The sequence below is a fragment of the Cololabis saira genome, chromosome 2, assembly GCF_033807715.1.
Source record: "Cololabis saira isolate AMF1-May2022 chromosome 2, fColSai1.1, whole genome shotgun sequence".
Classification (NCBI taxonomy): domain Eukaryota; kingdom Metazoa; phylum Chordata; class Actinopteri; order Beloniformes; family Belonidae; genus Cololabis; species Cololabis saira.
The window spans coordinates 14,376,048-14,392,080 of NC_084588.1; the positions used below are offsets into that span (position 1 = coordinate 14,376,048).

General features: G+C 41.0%; 1 protein-coding gene across 1 annotated transcript; it reads left to right on the forward strand.

Annotated features, from left to right (window-relative positions):
* The first annotated feature begins 5,959 nt into the window (after positions 1 to 5,959).
* ctsd (cathepsin D) lies at positions 5,960 to 15,640 on the forward strand. The gene is made up of 9 exons (XM_061738770.1): positions 5,960 to 6,118; positions 8,227 to 8,383; positions 10,722 to 10,845; positions 10,928 to 11,046; positions 11,118 to 11,317; positions 13,162 to 13,284; positions 13,869 to 14,013; positions 14,243 to 14,341; positions 15,098 to 15,640. Exons 1-9 carry the CDS (start codon positions 6,057 to 6,059, stop codon positions 15,257 to 15,259), a joined length of 1,191 nt encoding a protein of 396 aa, XP_061594754.1. The 5' UTR covers positions 5,960 to 6,056; the 3' UTR covers positions 15,260 to 15,640.
* Positions 15,641 to 16,033: the final 393 nt, after the last annotated feature.

The following is a 16,033-nucleotide window of genomic DNA, read 5'->3' on the forward strand; positions in this document are numbered from 1 at the left end:
TGCTTCCTCCTTGAAATGTATTTTATCTGTGTGTTGTGATTTCCATGCCTTGTAATTGTTGTAATTTTTTGTTGTGTGACTTGTGTGTCTGCAATTGTAATTTCTTTTATGCTGCTGTCTTGGCCAGGCTTCCCTTGAAAAAGAGTTCATTGTGTCTCAACGAGACCGTCCTGGTTAAATAAAGGCAAAATAAAATAAATAAATACCGGTAAACAAAAGTTCAACTAAAGAAAATAGGTGTTTGACGACTTCTTACGATCGCAGTAACTCCAGCCCCCATATGATCTTCACTGATGTTTATGGGCTGCCTTCACTGTTTTAAAAGGGCTCATAACCTTTTAGGGAAGGGAGGGGATTATTATCCAGTCATCTCCGACACATTTATTTGCTGAACAGTAAGTGGATCGATGGGGTTGAGCGCTTTCCTGTTTAAAGACGTTCCCCTGCACACCACTGCATGATTACAGTATATTAGCTCAAAGCAGTTATAGATATAACCCTGAACTTAAACAGGAGCACTCCTCAATGCTGGGAATGAGGAATTGTGTAGGAACAGGATGAGGGAGTCTTTTGTTGAGCAAAAGTTATCGAATGGGAGTTTTCTAAGTGTGTCGTAATGCAACCAAAAGTGTTTTTTAGTGATCAAGCAAAGCTGGCGAACCATACACTGTATAAGAAGAACTGGAAAAACCTTCTGTGACTTCATCCAGAGGTTTTTCTGGAGCGTGCTTTTGAAGCCTCTCGTACAGTGTAGCGCTACGTAGAAAATAATAATTGAAACGATCATATCTGGGAACACAGCCACCTTTATTCTGTTGCCACTTTAGTTTGGCAGACTTAGCTTATGCTAACCTATGAAGCCAGTTATTATTACTTTACATTCAACCTGATCAAATCTGTCGAAGCAGCCTTCAAGTGTGACTACAGTTGAAGTGATACCTGAAACGGGTGCTGCCAGGGCTGAATTGAGGAGTACCTGAGCACTGCTAGGACCCACGGTCGCTCTGCAGGGTTAGAGCCGTTGCATTTGGGCCAGCAGGGGTTGAAGCCGTGGCTCCCGGCTCAGCCCATCCACCCGACGAGCTGTGGACCTGCAGATTGAAACAGGAGCTCCTGTTTCAAAAGTTGAAATCAGAAATGATTTCACAGCCTGAAAAGTAGACCCTAATTTTAATTTTTCGTCATATTTTGTATATTTTAAATCTGTTCACTTACATCGACATTTTCTGTCCAAAGATTGAACCCCAGACACTGCTAGTTGAACATTTCTAGAGAAGCTCTCTGAACAGAAATACACCACTTCACCTGGGACATGAAACAAAAGTGAGGTGAATTAATGTCAAATGAATTTTATTTAAAAGAATATAAAGCTGAACGTCGCTCATCAGGATAGCAGCCCACGCCAGCGTGCCTCGTCCCCCTGCAGGCTCATGTTTCAAACCGGTGCTTCAATAGTTCACCTATTTCAAAGGCTTTTTTCTATTTTTGACCTTTCCACATCAATCAAACTTCTTCTTTTGTCCAATTTACCGAAGGGCATTATGCCAGATGATGACAGTGATCATATTAGTATAAAAAAGATAAATAATGATGACCAAAGTCTCATTGCCTTAATAAATGTGACAAAACATTAGAACAGGATCCAGAAATTGCTGAGCTGTAGGTCAGTCGAAGAGTCACCGAAATGCTTTTCTTCAAGTAACTCATGAAACTTGAGTTATATTTGTGAATAAAACAACGAATGTTGTCATATTTTTAGATTTCCCTCATTACTTTCTAAACAGCAGTACTAAAATCTAGTACCATGTGACAACAGGATTCATCTGCAGCTGTCATGACAAACCTCAGAAAAGGAAGTCTTTTATGCTGCCATCATGCTTTAATGACTTTCATTTGTAGTCATGCTGTTTCATTTCCCTTTTTTTAATTTCTTTTCACAAGCATTGTGAATCAGGTGCTTTATCAGATGTCTAATCAGCAACTGAGATTAGTAAGTGCCTTTGTGTTGTTAAATATCCTGTCATCTTTGATTTTTGCATTGTCAGTAAAGGGTCTGAATACAAAATGTTGCACAAGAGGAAGCTTTTTTTTCAAAGCTTTAGAGATTTCAGAGAGATTTGTCTTCACAGGGACGGAGGACGAACGTGGGGTCTGGTTTGTGGGATGAGGCAGCCCCTCGCTGTTCAGTCTTCAGCATTGCAGGAGCTTCTGTTTGAATAACGAGGTTTTACAGTAAATATCAGCCAGGAATTTCAGTTCAAGAAGAGATTTGCATGTTTACAGAACTTTACACGATAAAGACAACAAGAAACAGCCCTGAAAATTAATTACTGGTGATGAAATTTAAAGATTATTCTTATTTTTAACTGAAAAGCCACTTTTAATTGGCTTTTTCTTTAAAGATCTGATGTATTACATTATTATTATTATTATAATTAGTATTATTATTATTATTATTATTATTATTATTATTAATGAAGGGTCATCATAAGATACTCAAGAGTGGCCAATCTGGGCCAGTATGCAGTACATACTAGATACTACAGTACAGTATTGACTTTCTAGTAGGTACTGCATACTGGCCCGGTGGTCATTGTTAATACTAGATAGATAGATAGATAAATAGATACTTTATTGAGTATCCTTATTTATTATTAGTTTATTATTTGGCTCGTTTGCCTTCTTTTTTTTTCTTTGCCTTTCTGTAGATCAAGCCTTAGTCTAGTATTGGTGTATAAAGTTGTTTTTTTTCATTTCACCTTGGCATAGTTTCAGTCTTCAAGTCGTTCTGATTTGAATTACAGTTTTCTGTTTCCGTTGCCAATTCTTTATATATCCTTTTTTAATTTGAAAATGTCTCTGCTTGGATATTTATTAAAATACTCTGACTTATTCATGTCAAAAGGTGGGCAGCTACCAGAGCATCTGCAATGTATTAAGGATGTGGATCAATTCATGCCAATATGTGCTGCCACTCACTTCTCCTGCGAACATCCACTCCTGCGATCCGACTAATGAATTGGTTTTACTGAAATTGTTGCAGTATAATGTTGTAACCTAAGTTTCAAAAACTCATGAATGTGATTTTTTTTCCCCTGTCCATCTCCTTTAAGGTATAAAATGATTTATTTACACTTTTAATGATTAGGAATTGGTCTGGTGAAGAGATTTCACTGTATGTAGTGACCAAATCAGAATTCTGAAACCACAGTATTGAAACTGCCGAAACGATATACAGTATATTTAGATTTTGCATATATACCTCCATGGCATGTCTAAGTCTCATTTGAATAATTGAATTATTCTCAATGAATGGTGGTCCTTTTGTGTCCAAAGTTACTCTAAAACATCTTGAAACGGTTTTCAGTCAGTCAATGTAAAACTGTAAACAACTGGTTTGACTGATTGTCGTCATTAGCAACAGTAACTAACGGGTGGGGCTTGGTGATGGGTCTGGATGTAAATATCATTGTTTATTTTTACTATTGCAGCCACAACAAATAAATGCCCCTCTAGACAATAATAAAGTCTTCTGAAACTGAATCTGAAATAGATTTTATTTACAATCTAAGGAGCCCCTCTGGTGACATTTGAAAAAAATAAAATAATGCGTGGCCACGCATTAATAACTCGTGGCCACGAGATAATTAATGCGTGGCCACGAGTTATAAATGCGTGGCTACGCATTATTTTATTTTTTTCAAATGTCACATGTTATTACTACACTCGCCATGACAATACTCTTGCTCTTTAATATAAATAGACTATAATTACCATTATTAATGATGAATAACCATCCCACCAAGGAAGTTGCATCCACGAAGTCCAGACAGTAGGTTATAATGCCATCCACGAGTAAAATAATGCGTGGGCACGAGATACATAATGCGTGGCCACACATTAATTATCTCGTGGCCACGCATTGATTATCTCCTGGCCACGAGATATCAACTCATGGCCACGAGATATCAATTCATGGCCACGAGATATCAATTCATGGCCACGAGTTATTAATGCGTGGCCACGCATTATTTAATTTTTTTCAAATGTCACCAGAGGGGCTCCGTAACAATCAATACAAATTGATTGATTTACTGTGAAACGACCTACATGTAAAAGTGTAGTCCTAAAGCATATGTGTATCTTGACTTGGTCCTTTTAAAAAAGAAAAAAAGATCCCTCTCTGATCTTTTGTGCTGTTTGTTTGCCTGATGTTATAGTTATTATTGGTATTATGTGTCAAAAATGGTGCTGACACATAACATTCACTTCTCCTTAATCAGGATCTGTCCTCTTGTGGTTCATCCTAAACAGTATCATGGCAAAAACAAATGTCTAGATCGCATGAGTTGGCAACGGGGGGGCCACAAGGTAGTGCTTGGCCTTCTTCTCTGCTCTTTACAACATCAGGAAAATCAGACCCTACCTGACAGAACATACGACACAGCTCTTGGTTCAGGCTCTGGTCATGTTACACATTGACTACTGTAATTCCTTGTTGGTCGGCCTTCCTGCGTGTTCAGTTAAACCTCTGCAGAGGATCCAGAATGCAGCAGCACGTCTGGTCTTCAACCAGCCCAAGAGAGCTCATGTCACTCTGCTTCTGGTTTACCAATTGTCCATCAATTAGCCAAACGGCTCCTGCCTTTCTTCACTCCTTCATCCAGAGCTACACTCTCCCTCTCCACAGCTCCGCTCAGCCAGTGAAAGACGCCTGCTGCTTCCACCACAACGTGGCGGAAATCAGTAGCCAAACTCTTCTCCTCCATTGTTCCCCGATGGTGGAATCACCTACCAAACTCTCTGATCTGCAGTGCAGGGTCCGTACCTACTTTTAAGAGCAAGCTAAAGATTCAGCTTTTGAAGGAGCACTTCTGCATCTAGTAAACTTCTCTGCTCATCAGAATTAGTTGGAAGATCCAGCTTGACTTTGCATGACTCAGCACTGAGTAAACTGCATGCACTTATGACAAGATGATGAGATGTTGGTGTTTTTTAAGACACAGTTTTCCTGTATAAAGGGACTGTTGTGTTGGGGGAAGGGGACACACACAAAAACAACCCTGAATTGGCATGGCAGCACCTGTGTCCAACTGGACTCCCACCAGTCTGATCAACATTTATCCAGCTGGACCCTCCTTTGTGATGTATCGCTGTTATTCTCTCAGATGTAAGTGCTTTGGATAAAATCCTCTATTAAATGACAGTAGTAGTCTTTTTTTTTTAAACTTTATTAGCAAATCCTGCTATACAAACACCAACAAGGTATTAAATAGTGTGGAACAGCACATACAATGATGGAGTAAATTATAAATATATCTAGTATGAATAAGAAGTCATGATATAGATAATGAAGGTAACAGTCTTATTAATAATAATCATCATCATCACCATCGTCATAATCATAATCATAATAATAATAATAATAAAGATGAGTAAGTAAATAAATAGGGAATAAAATAAATAGACAGTAGTAGAATTTTTTTTTTATTTATTTAACATATGCAAACGGTACAATGATAACAAATCTTCACATTATGCAATTTCACGTTGAATTATAACATAAAGAGTATAACTCAAAAACAAAATAAAAAGCACAACACATTATAACCAGCCAGGGAGGATGAAATTATAACAGAAAGCCAATACAATTACATACATTTATGGTTTTAATTGCTTTTGAATTAGTAGAAAACTTAATAGAGTCCAGATACTGATTTAATTCACAATGAAAAGTAAAAAAAGAGGGTTTTTTTGTGTAAGAATGTGGATTTGTGGATGTGGAATTTTGCAAGGACAGTAGTAAAAAATGTTTATTTAACATTTGCAAACAGTACAATGATAACAAAGGACAGTAGTAGAAATCAAACGAAAAGGCGAGAACGAGTGACGTCACCCCGCAGAGCCTCCGGTGGTCACGTGACGGTGACGTCACCCCGCAGAGGTGGTCACGTGATGGTGACGTGTCGCGGTCAGCTGATAAAAGTCTGGTGTTTTTGTGACAATAAGCTGAAGTTGCTCGGTCATCGCTGGTTCCCGTCCCTGAGTCTGTCACGATGAGGCTGCTGCTGCTGAGTGTGCTGGCGGCGCTAGCCCTGACCAACGACGCGCTGGTCCGGTAAGACATTAACATTAGAACTAAATGCGGTATTTTTGTATTCAGTTCATGTTTAGAAAAGCAAACACAATGCTAACTGCACTAGCATCCAACCTGGACTTACTGGTCGGTCTGAGGCTGGTCACCGCGGGGAGACTTTAGTGATAAAATGACTGTTTATCAACCCTGCAGACGGATAACAGCAGGTTAGATCTGCTGTGGTCATGTGAGTTACTCCAGTTAATCTGGAACAGTAGAAACTGTTTCCAGACTTTGCTGGTCAGATTGAGTAACTGTTACAGTCAGTCTGGTCGCAGAGCTGCCCGACCTTTATAAACACTGACCTGCACATGATTAATGGACCTGTGCTTTTGTTTTGATTTACAAGGCTCAAATATCACAACAGGGGTTCATTATAATCCTAGAAATCTGTTACTTTTTCATGAACTCAAATGCTTTTTAAATCAATTAACTGCCTTCACAGTTAAACCAAATAATTAAAGCAGTCAAACTGCAGACAGGTCCTTTCATGGCTCTTGCATCGTCCATATAACATTACTCATAAACCCAATAAAAATACAGTTTGATAATCTCCTCAGCCTCACCTTACATTGATCATGGGAAGAAAAGAGTTTTAAAATGATTGGGTTTGCACTAATGAAACATGTTGCAGTCTTTATACAAGATATGTGATGGGGAGAAAATCTCCTCAGCTTATCTTGCATAAATGTAGTTCAGTTCAACAGTTCTCCTTCATGGTCGTTAACAAGATAAGCAGCTCTGCACTTGTATGGTTGCTGACATTTGATATCCCACCAAACTGGAATAAAGGATGTTTTATTTGTTCTTTTTATATGTATATATGTATGAATTGTTTCTATAATTTTGTTAGTTTAGTGCTGTATTGTGGCGGCCTTATTGGAAGCTACGGAAATTAAGGGTAAATGAGTAGAGATCTAGACTGTATAAGAACTGGACATAGTTACTTGCATCACACATTTCAACCCATTAGTTGAAATGTTGTTGCTTGGTCAGGAGTAAACTCATAAGAAGCCCAAAATTAAATTTTAAATTGTTATGAACTGCAGCAGCGTGGTTTGGAGGAGTTTGAGTGTCTTATGAAATCCTAAAGACTGCATTGCTGATTGCAGATTGAGATACCGGGACGGTTTTGTTATCTTGTCTGTGTTTGTGCACTCAGCGTTCAGGAGTTGCAACTCTCTCAAGTCACATGTTTCAGTTACAAATGACTTGATACAGAATTTACAAATGCTAGAAACTCCGGTCAGTCTTACAAAAGGCTGTGGTGTCAAATATCTTTGTTTGTGTGAAATCCACACAGCTGCAACCTTGAGCTACTTGTTTGGTATGTGTTTGTCCTGTGAGAGAAGAGCGGAGCATTGAGGATGGCCTTGGGATTTGTTTTTTTTCTTAATATTCCTCTAACCGTCGACTATATACTGTAACCTTTTATCATTAGTTGATTGTAAGATGGTGGAATATGGCCCTGTGGGGTTTGTGTTGACGAGTTTCAGTGATGAGTCAGGAATTATAGTCTGCTCCTTAAAATCATCCATGTGTTAGTCTTGCTCCGTCCGTATATATGAACACCTGTTGGAGGGGGTGTCCCTACCAGAAAATGTTCCTGGAGCTGTACTTAATGGTGCTTTACTCCTCACTGTCCCAGATGGTTCTTCCAGTTTGGGCAGCAGTGACATCATGTTCTCCATGACAAATTCAGACAAGTAATGGTTTAAACTTCCTCATCCTTGCTCCGTCTTATTCCTACTCCACTTCCTCTCTCTCCGCTTCGGCTCGTCTGGATTTGAGGTTTTATTCTGGGTATTACAGGAGCTTTGTAGAGCTCACATGTGTAAACAACTTTCCAGTTTTGGCCTCTCAAATCAACTGAGGCTGTAGGTTCCCAGAAACACTGGAAGAAACTGCACAACATCCAAATGAGCATAGAAAAATGTTTAAAAAAAATGTTTTTATTAGGAAGCAATTATTTATCATCCCCGGGTTGAACAGTGAGGCTTGTTGTTCAGCTTTGACTCATGCTGTCATCGTACATCCAGTGTTGCAGAAATGATCGCCCTAATCCTCCTTGTCTTTTTTGTCTTATCCAGAATTCCCTTAAAAAAATTCCGTTCCATCAGACGTGAGTTCACCGACTCGGGAAGAGGAACCGAGGAGCTTCTGGCTGGCAAACACTCCCTTAAATACAACTTTGGTTTCCCGTCCAGTAATGGACCTACTCCAGAAACCCTGAAGAACTACCTCGATGTAAGCACCACTCTTAAACACAGCCACTTCAGTCTTCACTGTCTTAAATGTTTCTATCTGAAAATGAAAGGCAGTCAGGACGAGAGTCTCAACCAAGTGGGTTGTGGCTCTCCTGTAAATCCTCCGGACAGGATGGAGAATTAGGCTCCCCAGTAAATCCTATACAGATAAAGGGTCGTTCAGAGGCTGATGCACGGCGAGTTTACTGGTTGGACTCGCTGCTCTGTAAGCTTCTTGATCCTCATCAGCTGACACTTTGTTTGCTCTCTGTTTTTACTCAACAAATTGGTTAATCAGATTTTCCCCCTCATTTAGATTATGAAGGGGAAGGAACTTGTTATTTTTGGTTTATTTGAGCAAATAAGCATCAGATTGTTCTTATTAGTGTAAATGTAATGCACAAACAGAAGTACAGTTAAAGTCCTGATGGCAGTGATGCATGTTGGCTGTCCCCGGGAGATATGCCAACTTTTATTTTTATGCTCGAGTGTCACAAGGTGTGGAAATGCTGTGAAATTGTAGCGCCCAGCCAGCTGATGTGGTCTCAGAGCGCTGTGGAGCTGGTCTGCTTTAGTGCTGGACCGCCTGTAATGTTCTGCAGCTCACGCATAGCAGATCGCGCTAGGAGGAAGGCAGGCTGGTATGGAGAAGCTGGTGAATTTTCAGAATAAAAGGCCACCAGTGGGCTCTGACTCGTACATTAACCCGAGGAGGCTGTGGATAAAACTCAGTGTTTTAGAAGAGATTTGAACCATGAATGAGGAGGTTCAGTTTAGATGCTGAAAAGCTCATTTTATTTGACACCTCATTTGGTTTCTAATGTTGACAATGATGGTCAGCAGTTTAGGGGTGCGTCCCAATACTCCCCCTCGCCCTCCTTTTCTTCCCTAACCCTAACTTTTGCGCGTTCCCGTGAAGGTAGTGGTGTCCCAATTCCTCTTTTCACCTAGGGGGATGGGGCATAACGAGGGCTAGGGGCTGAGAATAGCCCCTTCAAATCGAGGGATTTCAGATGCTGACTTGGCGAGCGAGGGGGTATGAAAAAAAGAGGCTCTGCGTCGATTTGACTCGCCGACCGAAGGCAAACAGGCAGACTGGTCTCAGAGAAATAGAGAGAAATAATCCTGTGACTCGTCAGATTTGTTTTGGATGTTTCTGATATAATAGTCTTCAGAAACCACAAAGTAATCCAGCTGTTATCTGGGTAATTTACACACTTTCAGATAAAGTTGCGGAAGATCACGCCAGAATAAAGGGATTTATGGTTCCGCGTTACACCAACGCAGATCCTACGGCGGAGGTTACGCAACCTACGCCGTAGGCTCTGCGTCGATTTAACGCGGACCCAAGCTCCGGACCCGGCAGACAGAAATCTCTAAATTTCGGAGCAAATTTCTTAACAGGCGTAGCTACAACTGTTAGATTTCATCTATTAAACCAACATATTCCTAAATGATTTATTTCAGCCGGCGTGATTCTCAACAGAGCTGCGTCCCGGGAGAGAGTGTCTCTCCCGGGGCTGACGGAGCAGCCTGACCCGGCGGAGACGTCTCTTCTCGGGCTGTGAGCTGAGGCTGCTCCCCGGGGCCGGCGGCTCTTCTCATCTCCGAAAACATCGGGTCAAATTTCTTAACAGGCGTTATTTGGATAAACTGAGCCCCGGTTGGGGATCTTAAGGTTACCATTATACCTGAAAAAATATTAAAACTTAATAAAGTGCCATATTAACAGCGCTACAGCTGAAATTAAAACAGCTTTTAGCTCTGGGCTTCCTGATCAGGGTAGGGATGAAAACGAGGGGTAGGGGGAGAATTGGGACAGGCACCTGGGCCAAGTGCCCTAGATCTCAAGTGCCCTAAAATCTCCCCCTTCTTTTTTAGGGCTTAGGGAAGAAAAGAAGTGCGAGTGGAGAAAAGAAGGGCGAGTGAAGGAGAATTGGGATTGGGCCTAGATCTATGCTCTAGCTGAAGCCTAAAGTATCTGTCTCAGAATGTGGAATCGATTGCAGAATAAATCTCGCTACTTCCTTTTCTATCTTTTGAAGAAGTGCTGAAGTCTGAATGACTCAACGAAAATTGACGTTGTAGCAACAAGCTCGGCAGTTTAGTCACATGAGAGGAAGTTTGCTGGAAGACTGGATTTGTGAAGTAATGGTTTCTTTTGTAGTTGAGCAAATTCAGCTGACTTATTGACCCGGCCGTCAATGTTTGACCTCGTAAGGTTTGCTGACGCCTGCAGCTGTGAGGGGTCGTCATTGAAAGACTGCATGTAATGTCTGCTGTGAAACTTGTGTCTTCTGCTGAGGATCACATTTCCTCCCAACTCTTTTTCTGACCAGGCTCAGTACTACGGGGAGATCGGTTTGGGAACTCCTCCTCAGCTCTTCACTGTGGTGTTTGACACCGGTTCGTCCAACCTGTGGGTGCCTTCCGTTCACTGCTCCCTGCTGGATATCGCCTGCTGTGAGTCCTGTCCCCTCCGACGTGCTGCCCGGTAATGTTTCTGTCGGATCTAACTCATCCGTGTCTCTTTTTTGATTTCCAGTGCTTCACCATAAATATAACGCTGCTAAATCCAGCACATACGTGAAGAACGGCACTTCCTTTGCAATCCAGTATGGATCAGGCAGTCTGTCGGGATACCTCAGCCAGGATACGTGCACAGTAAGTGTCTCTCTCACAGATGTAGAAGTCAACATTGTCCTGTGAATTAAAACTGTTTCCTGTTCCTGCAGATTGGAGATATTTCAATCCAGAAGCAGCTTTTCGGGGAGGCCATCAAACAGCCCGGCATTGCCTTCATCGCTGCCAAGTTCGACGGGATCCTCGGCATGGCGTACCCCCGCATCTCTGTGGACGGGGTGGCCCCAGTGTTTGACAACATCATGAGCCAGAAGAAGGTGGACAAGAACATCTTCTCCTTCTACCTGAACAGGTGAGAGGGTGTAAAAAATGCAAATAAAAAAAATAAATAAATAAAAAAAACTTTATAATATTTAAATTTCTTTAATTGGGAGAAAAACGGTTCAAGTGCCCCAAACTAACACTTTTCTCAGATGTGCCTTTTTTCTAAATTTGATTTGTATCAAAATTCTCCACTAGGGGAGTTTTTACCTGCCATTGTTTATGTAATAATTGCTCGGGGGTTTATGTTCATGTTCTGGGTCTCTGGAAAGTGTCTAGAGACAACATCTGTTGTATTAGATGCTATACAAATAAAATAGTTCTACATGAGTCAGAGGAACCTTAAAATGTGGCAAAGATGCAGGTTTTATCAGGATTTACAGTTTCTCTTTAAATGTTTTCAACCTGATACGAAGTGTCTTTTCAGTCTGAGTCAGTATGTTGTGATTTCAGTCACCATGGAAACCTCCTGATCAGCAGCTGTTTTGTTTATATCGTCTGTTTACACACTTGTTTGAGGGGGATTTCTTTCAGACTTTAAGCAATAAACAAACCAGAGATGTTCAGAAGCTGCAACTGTTCCTGAAATTTGGTCCAGATCTCGTTTTTGTAATTTTGAGATGCACATAAACTTGACCACTTACACTAACATGCTTGTTTCTAATGGACGATCCCCTCCAAGAACCATGAAGGATATAAATGGATGTGAATATTGCATTTTAAGGGCTGTGTGGAGTCCAGCTGTGGCCGTTGTTGGGGCTCGGCCTCTTCTGTCTCTTACGATCTCTGAAGCTTTGTTTTTTATAACTACAGCCTTGTTTATTGTCACACACCATGCAGACCCTTTTTATTTATTTTTTAACTGTCTAAGTAGTTGGGTTGGTACCACCGTGTTAACTTGAAGGAACTCTGGTTTCTGTCCTGATTTTAAAACGAGCTGAAGCTCTGAGGTGCTCAGTTTAAAAAGTGAGTTCATGTTTTTGAAGCTTTTTCCAAGTTTTGTGTTAAACAGAAGATAAGACGACGTACAGGTGAAGCTTTTCTCACAAACGCAACGGTGCCCTCTCTGAACTCGCAACTGTTGCATTGTGGGTAATGTTTTTGCAAGGAAGGAGTCCAAAAGTGACACCCTTAAAGTCTCTTGGACATAAATGTTAACAGCACAAATTGAGTTTTTGCTCGACTTGAACAGGATGTAGGCGGACACCGCGTATCTGATGCAACAACCACAAACTGCCAGTGAGACTTGCAGCGAAGAACTGCTGTAAATGTGCAGAAATAAAACCATCCTGCTGCAGATGGGTCTGAAACCTGGATCTTTGGGCTTTCTGCCGTTACCTGGTAAATGCATCTAAGAAATGGTTTTAAATACAGGAGAGAAATGTCTAGAATAATTTGACGGTTAAATATGAATTTACAATATAAAGCGTGCAAAGGATAAACTAGATAACCAAAATAAATGGCAACAAATACAATAGAGACAAGATGACCAAGAATGTGTTTAAAAAAAAAAAACAAACTATGATGTACATAATGATTTAAAGTGCAGTCGCATTAGTGGCAGCTTATTGTCATGAGGGGAATTGCAGTCTGAAGGCCTGAGGAAAGAAGCTTTTGCAGAACCTGCTGGTCCTGATCTGAATACTGTAGAACCTCTTTCCAGAGGCATGAACAGTCCATGGTGCGGGTGCGAGGTGTCGCCTGAGATCTTCCTGGCTCTGAATGTCCCGATTAACTTTTTATTTCTAACAGACGTTCTGATTATTGATGTAGCTTTTAAATGTAATGTATAAAAATATGAATATTAATTCAAAACAAAGTCAGTGTAAAAACTTGATTTGTTGATCACATTCAGTTTCTTTTCTGCCGCACCAGGAACCCGGACACGGAGCCTGGCGGCGAGCTGCTGCTGGGAGGAACCGACCCCAAGTACTACACCGGAGACTTCCACTACGTCAACATCAGCCGCCAGGCGTACTGGCAGATCCACATGGACGGGTGAGAAACCAGACCTGGAGCTGCTGCGTGCAGCAAGACCACATCTCACCACATGGAGGCTGTAGTTAATCAGTTCCTGCAATCAAACGATTGAGCAACTCCTGAAGCAGCTTCAACCGTCACAGCAAATCTTCTGTTTACTTCTCGTAAAAGATTAAATTGGTGTTTTGGAAGTTTTTATCCGTGGCTCAAAACCACAGAACCAACGTAAACGACTCTAAATCTAATATAGAAGTTTCCAGACACGTGGTCACGTCTGAATGTTTATTAAATATTTGAATATGAAACTTTATAAAAGAGGTCCAAAATATCTGTCCCCAAAAATCAAAAACACGAGTTTAACCACCTTAAATGATTTGAACCTTGAAGAGAGAAGTGTTGAGTTTCACCAAATGTTTGCTGTGGTTGCACTCACTGACTCATCAACTACAACAATTATGAGCTTCAGTAAATCCGGCTCTGAAACGCCTTGGTTGGATCCAAGTTCAGCAGCTTTGTCTGATCTACAGCCTGCATGACTAAACGTAGAGGTCCTGCTGTCTGGTACCGCAGCACCTCACCTGTTGCACCTGCTCATGTGACAGGATGGCGGTGGGCAAACAGCTGAGTCTGTGTAAGGGCGGCTGCGAGGCCATCGTGGACACCGGGACGTCTCTGATCACCGGACCGTCGGCCGAGGTCAAAGCCCTGCAGAAAGCCATCGGAGCCGTTCCACTCATCCAGGGAGAGGTGAGAAGCTCAGCAACTTATGTTCCTTACAAAACACTTCTGCAGGATGCAAAACTGCGACAGTTGCTGTGGATCAATTCTCGTTTACAAGGGGTCTCACAGCAGCCGTGACGTCCCAGAACCAACTGTCCTCTTGGTTCTGGTGCCGTTAACCATCATTATTATTATTAAACTTTTATTTTTAAACCTTTTTAAATGTTTGTGTGAAACGTGACTGTTTTGTTTTCAGTACATGGTGAGCTGCGACAAGATCCCTTCACTGCCCGTCATCACCTTCAACGTTGGTGGACAGAGCTACAGTCTGACTGGAGACCAGTACGTCCTGAAGGTGAGACCGCAGGACACGTCGTTGTCCAGCAGGGGGCAGTGGTGTCGCCTCGTAGAGTAACTGAACACCCGCCCTGTTTTATTTGTTTTTGTTTATTTTGGTCATTTCCAAATTAAAATACAAAAGAAAAGAAGACAATAAATGTGAAGTTAATGCTAATATTGCATTAGACCAAAATACAGGACTGTCTCAGAAAATTAGAATATTGTGATAAAGTTCTTTATTTTCTGTAATGCAATTTATAAAAACAAAACAAATGTCATACATTCTGGATTCATTACAAATCAACTGAAATATTGCAAGCATTTTATTAATGTAATATTGCTGATTATGGCTTACAGCTTAAGATTTGGATTCCCAGAATATTCACATTTTTTGAGATAGGATTTTTGAGTTTTCTTAAGCTGTAAGCCATGATCAGCAATATTAAAATAATAAGGCTTGCAATATTTCAGTTGATTTGTAATGAATTCAGAGTGTATGACGTTTTTTGCATTACAGAAAATCACTATATTCTAATTTTCTGAGACAGTCCTGTGTATATAAACAAGACTGAAAAGGTGTGGGCTGAAGCTCGGCTTATTCGCCTACCCTTTTTATAATCAATTTCTGTCAGCTCCTACATACACCAATACAGAGCAGTAGATCAACTAAAAGAAAAACATTTCATATATTAAACATGCATCACCGTCAGGAAGAGTGGTATGGTTTAATTTCTACGTACCTGTCGTGTTGACTCTTCATACTCTTCTCTAGGAGAGTCAGGCTGGAAAGACCATCTGCCTGAGTGGCTTCATGGGCCTGGACATCCCCGCCCCCGCCGGGCCGCTGTGGATTCTGGGAGACGTGTTCATCGGTCAATACTACACCGTGTTTGACCGTGAGAACGACAGAGTGGGCTTCGCCAAGTCCAAGTAAACACATCCCACAGCTTCTCTGAGCTCCGGGCTCCAGCACAGAACTACAAGCTGCACAAGTTTTCTGTTGCTTTGCAATCAAACGGTATTCAGCAAAAGACTGTGTGGAACGTAAATGCACTGATCTAAAGATTGTTTTAATTTCTGATAACGTGAACCTGGTGATTTTTAAAGACAGAATAAGGATTTTTAGGATCGGAGCGTGTTGGTCCCGACTTTTTTTTTTTTTTTTTAAAGCAGCCAAGTAATCCGTTTGTTTGGTTTTTGTGAATCAGGGATTTATTTTGGATTTTTAATTAGCCTGTCGGAAACTGGTACTCAACTACTGAAAGATGTCATCTTTGTTGTGATTGGGCTTAATAAAACACTTGTTAAATATAAATGGGTGTTGTTGTGATCTGTAGCTTCAGAAAGTGTTTTTTTTTTTTTTTTTAAATATCAACACTGAAATAATTTATTGTGGTGTGATGAGGAACTGACCATATGCAAGCACTGCCCCCCCTAAATAACAGTTTGTGTGCAAACCCTGTCCCCAAGATGTTGAAGACAAACTTTGGACACAAGAGAACCACCTGCCTTCCATGGAGCAAGAAGTAAAAGATATGATTGGTAATGGTAGATTAGAAGTGTGGTTTTACACAAACAATAATTACTAGCATCATAAGTTAGCCATGCTTGGCTGACATCGCAGCACACCAAAAGACTCTTTAGAAACCCTTTTGTGTGACGTAACAGGTGTCAAGTTCTTATACAATGTGTGTCTGGAGCACATTTA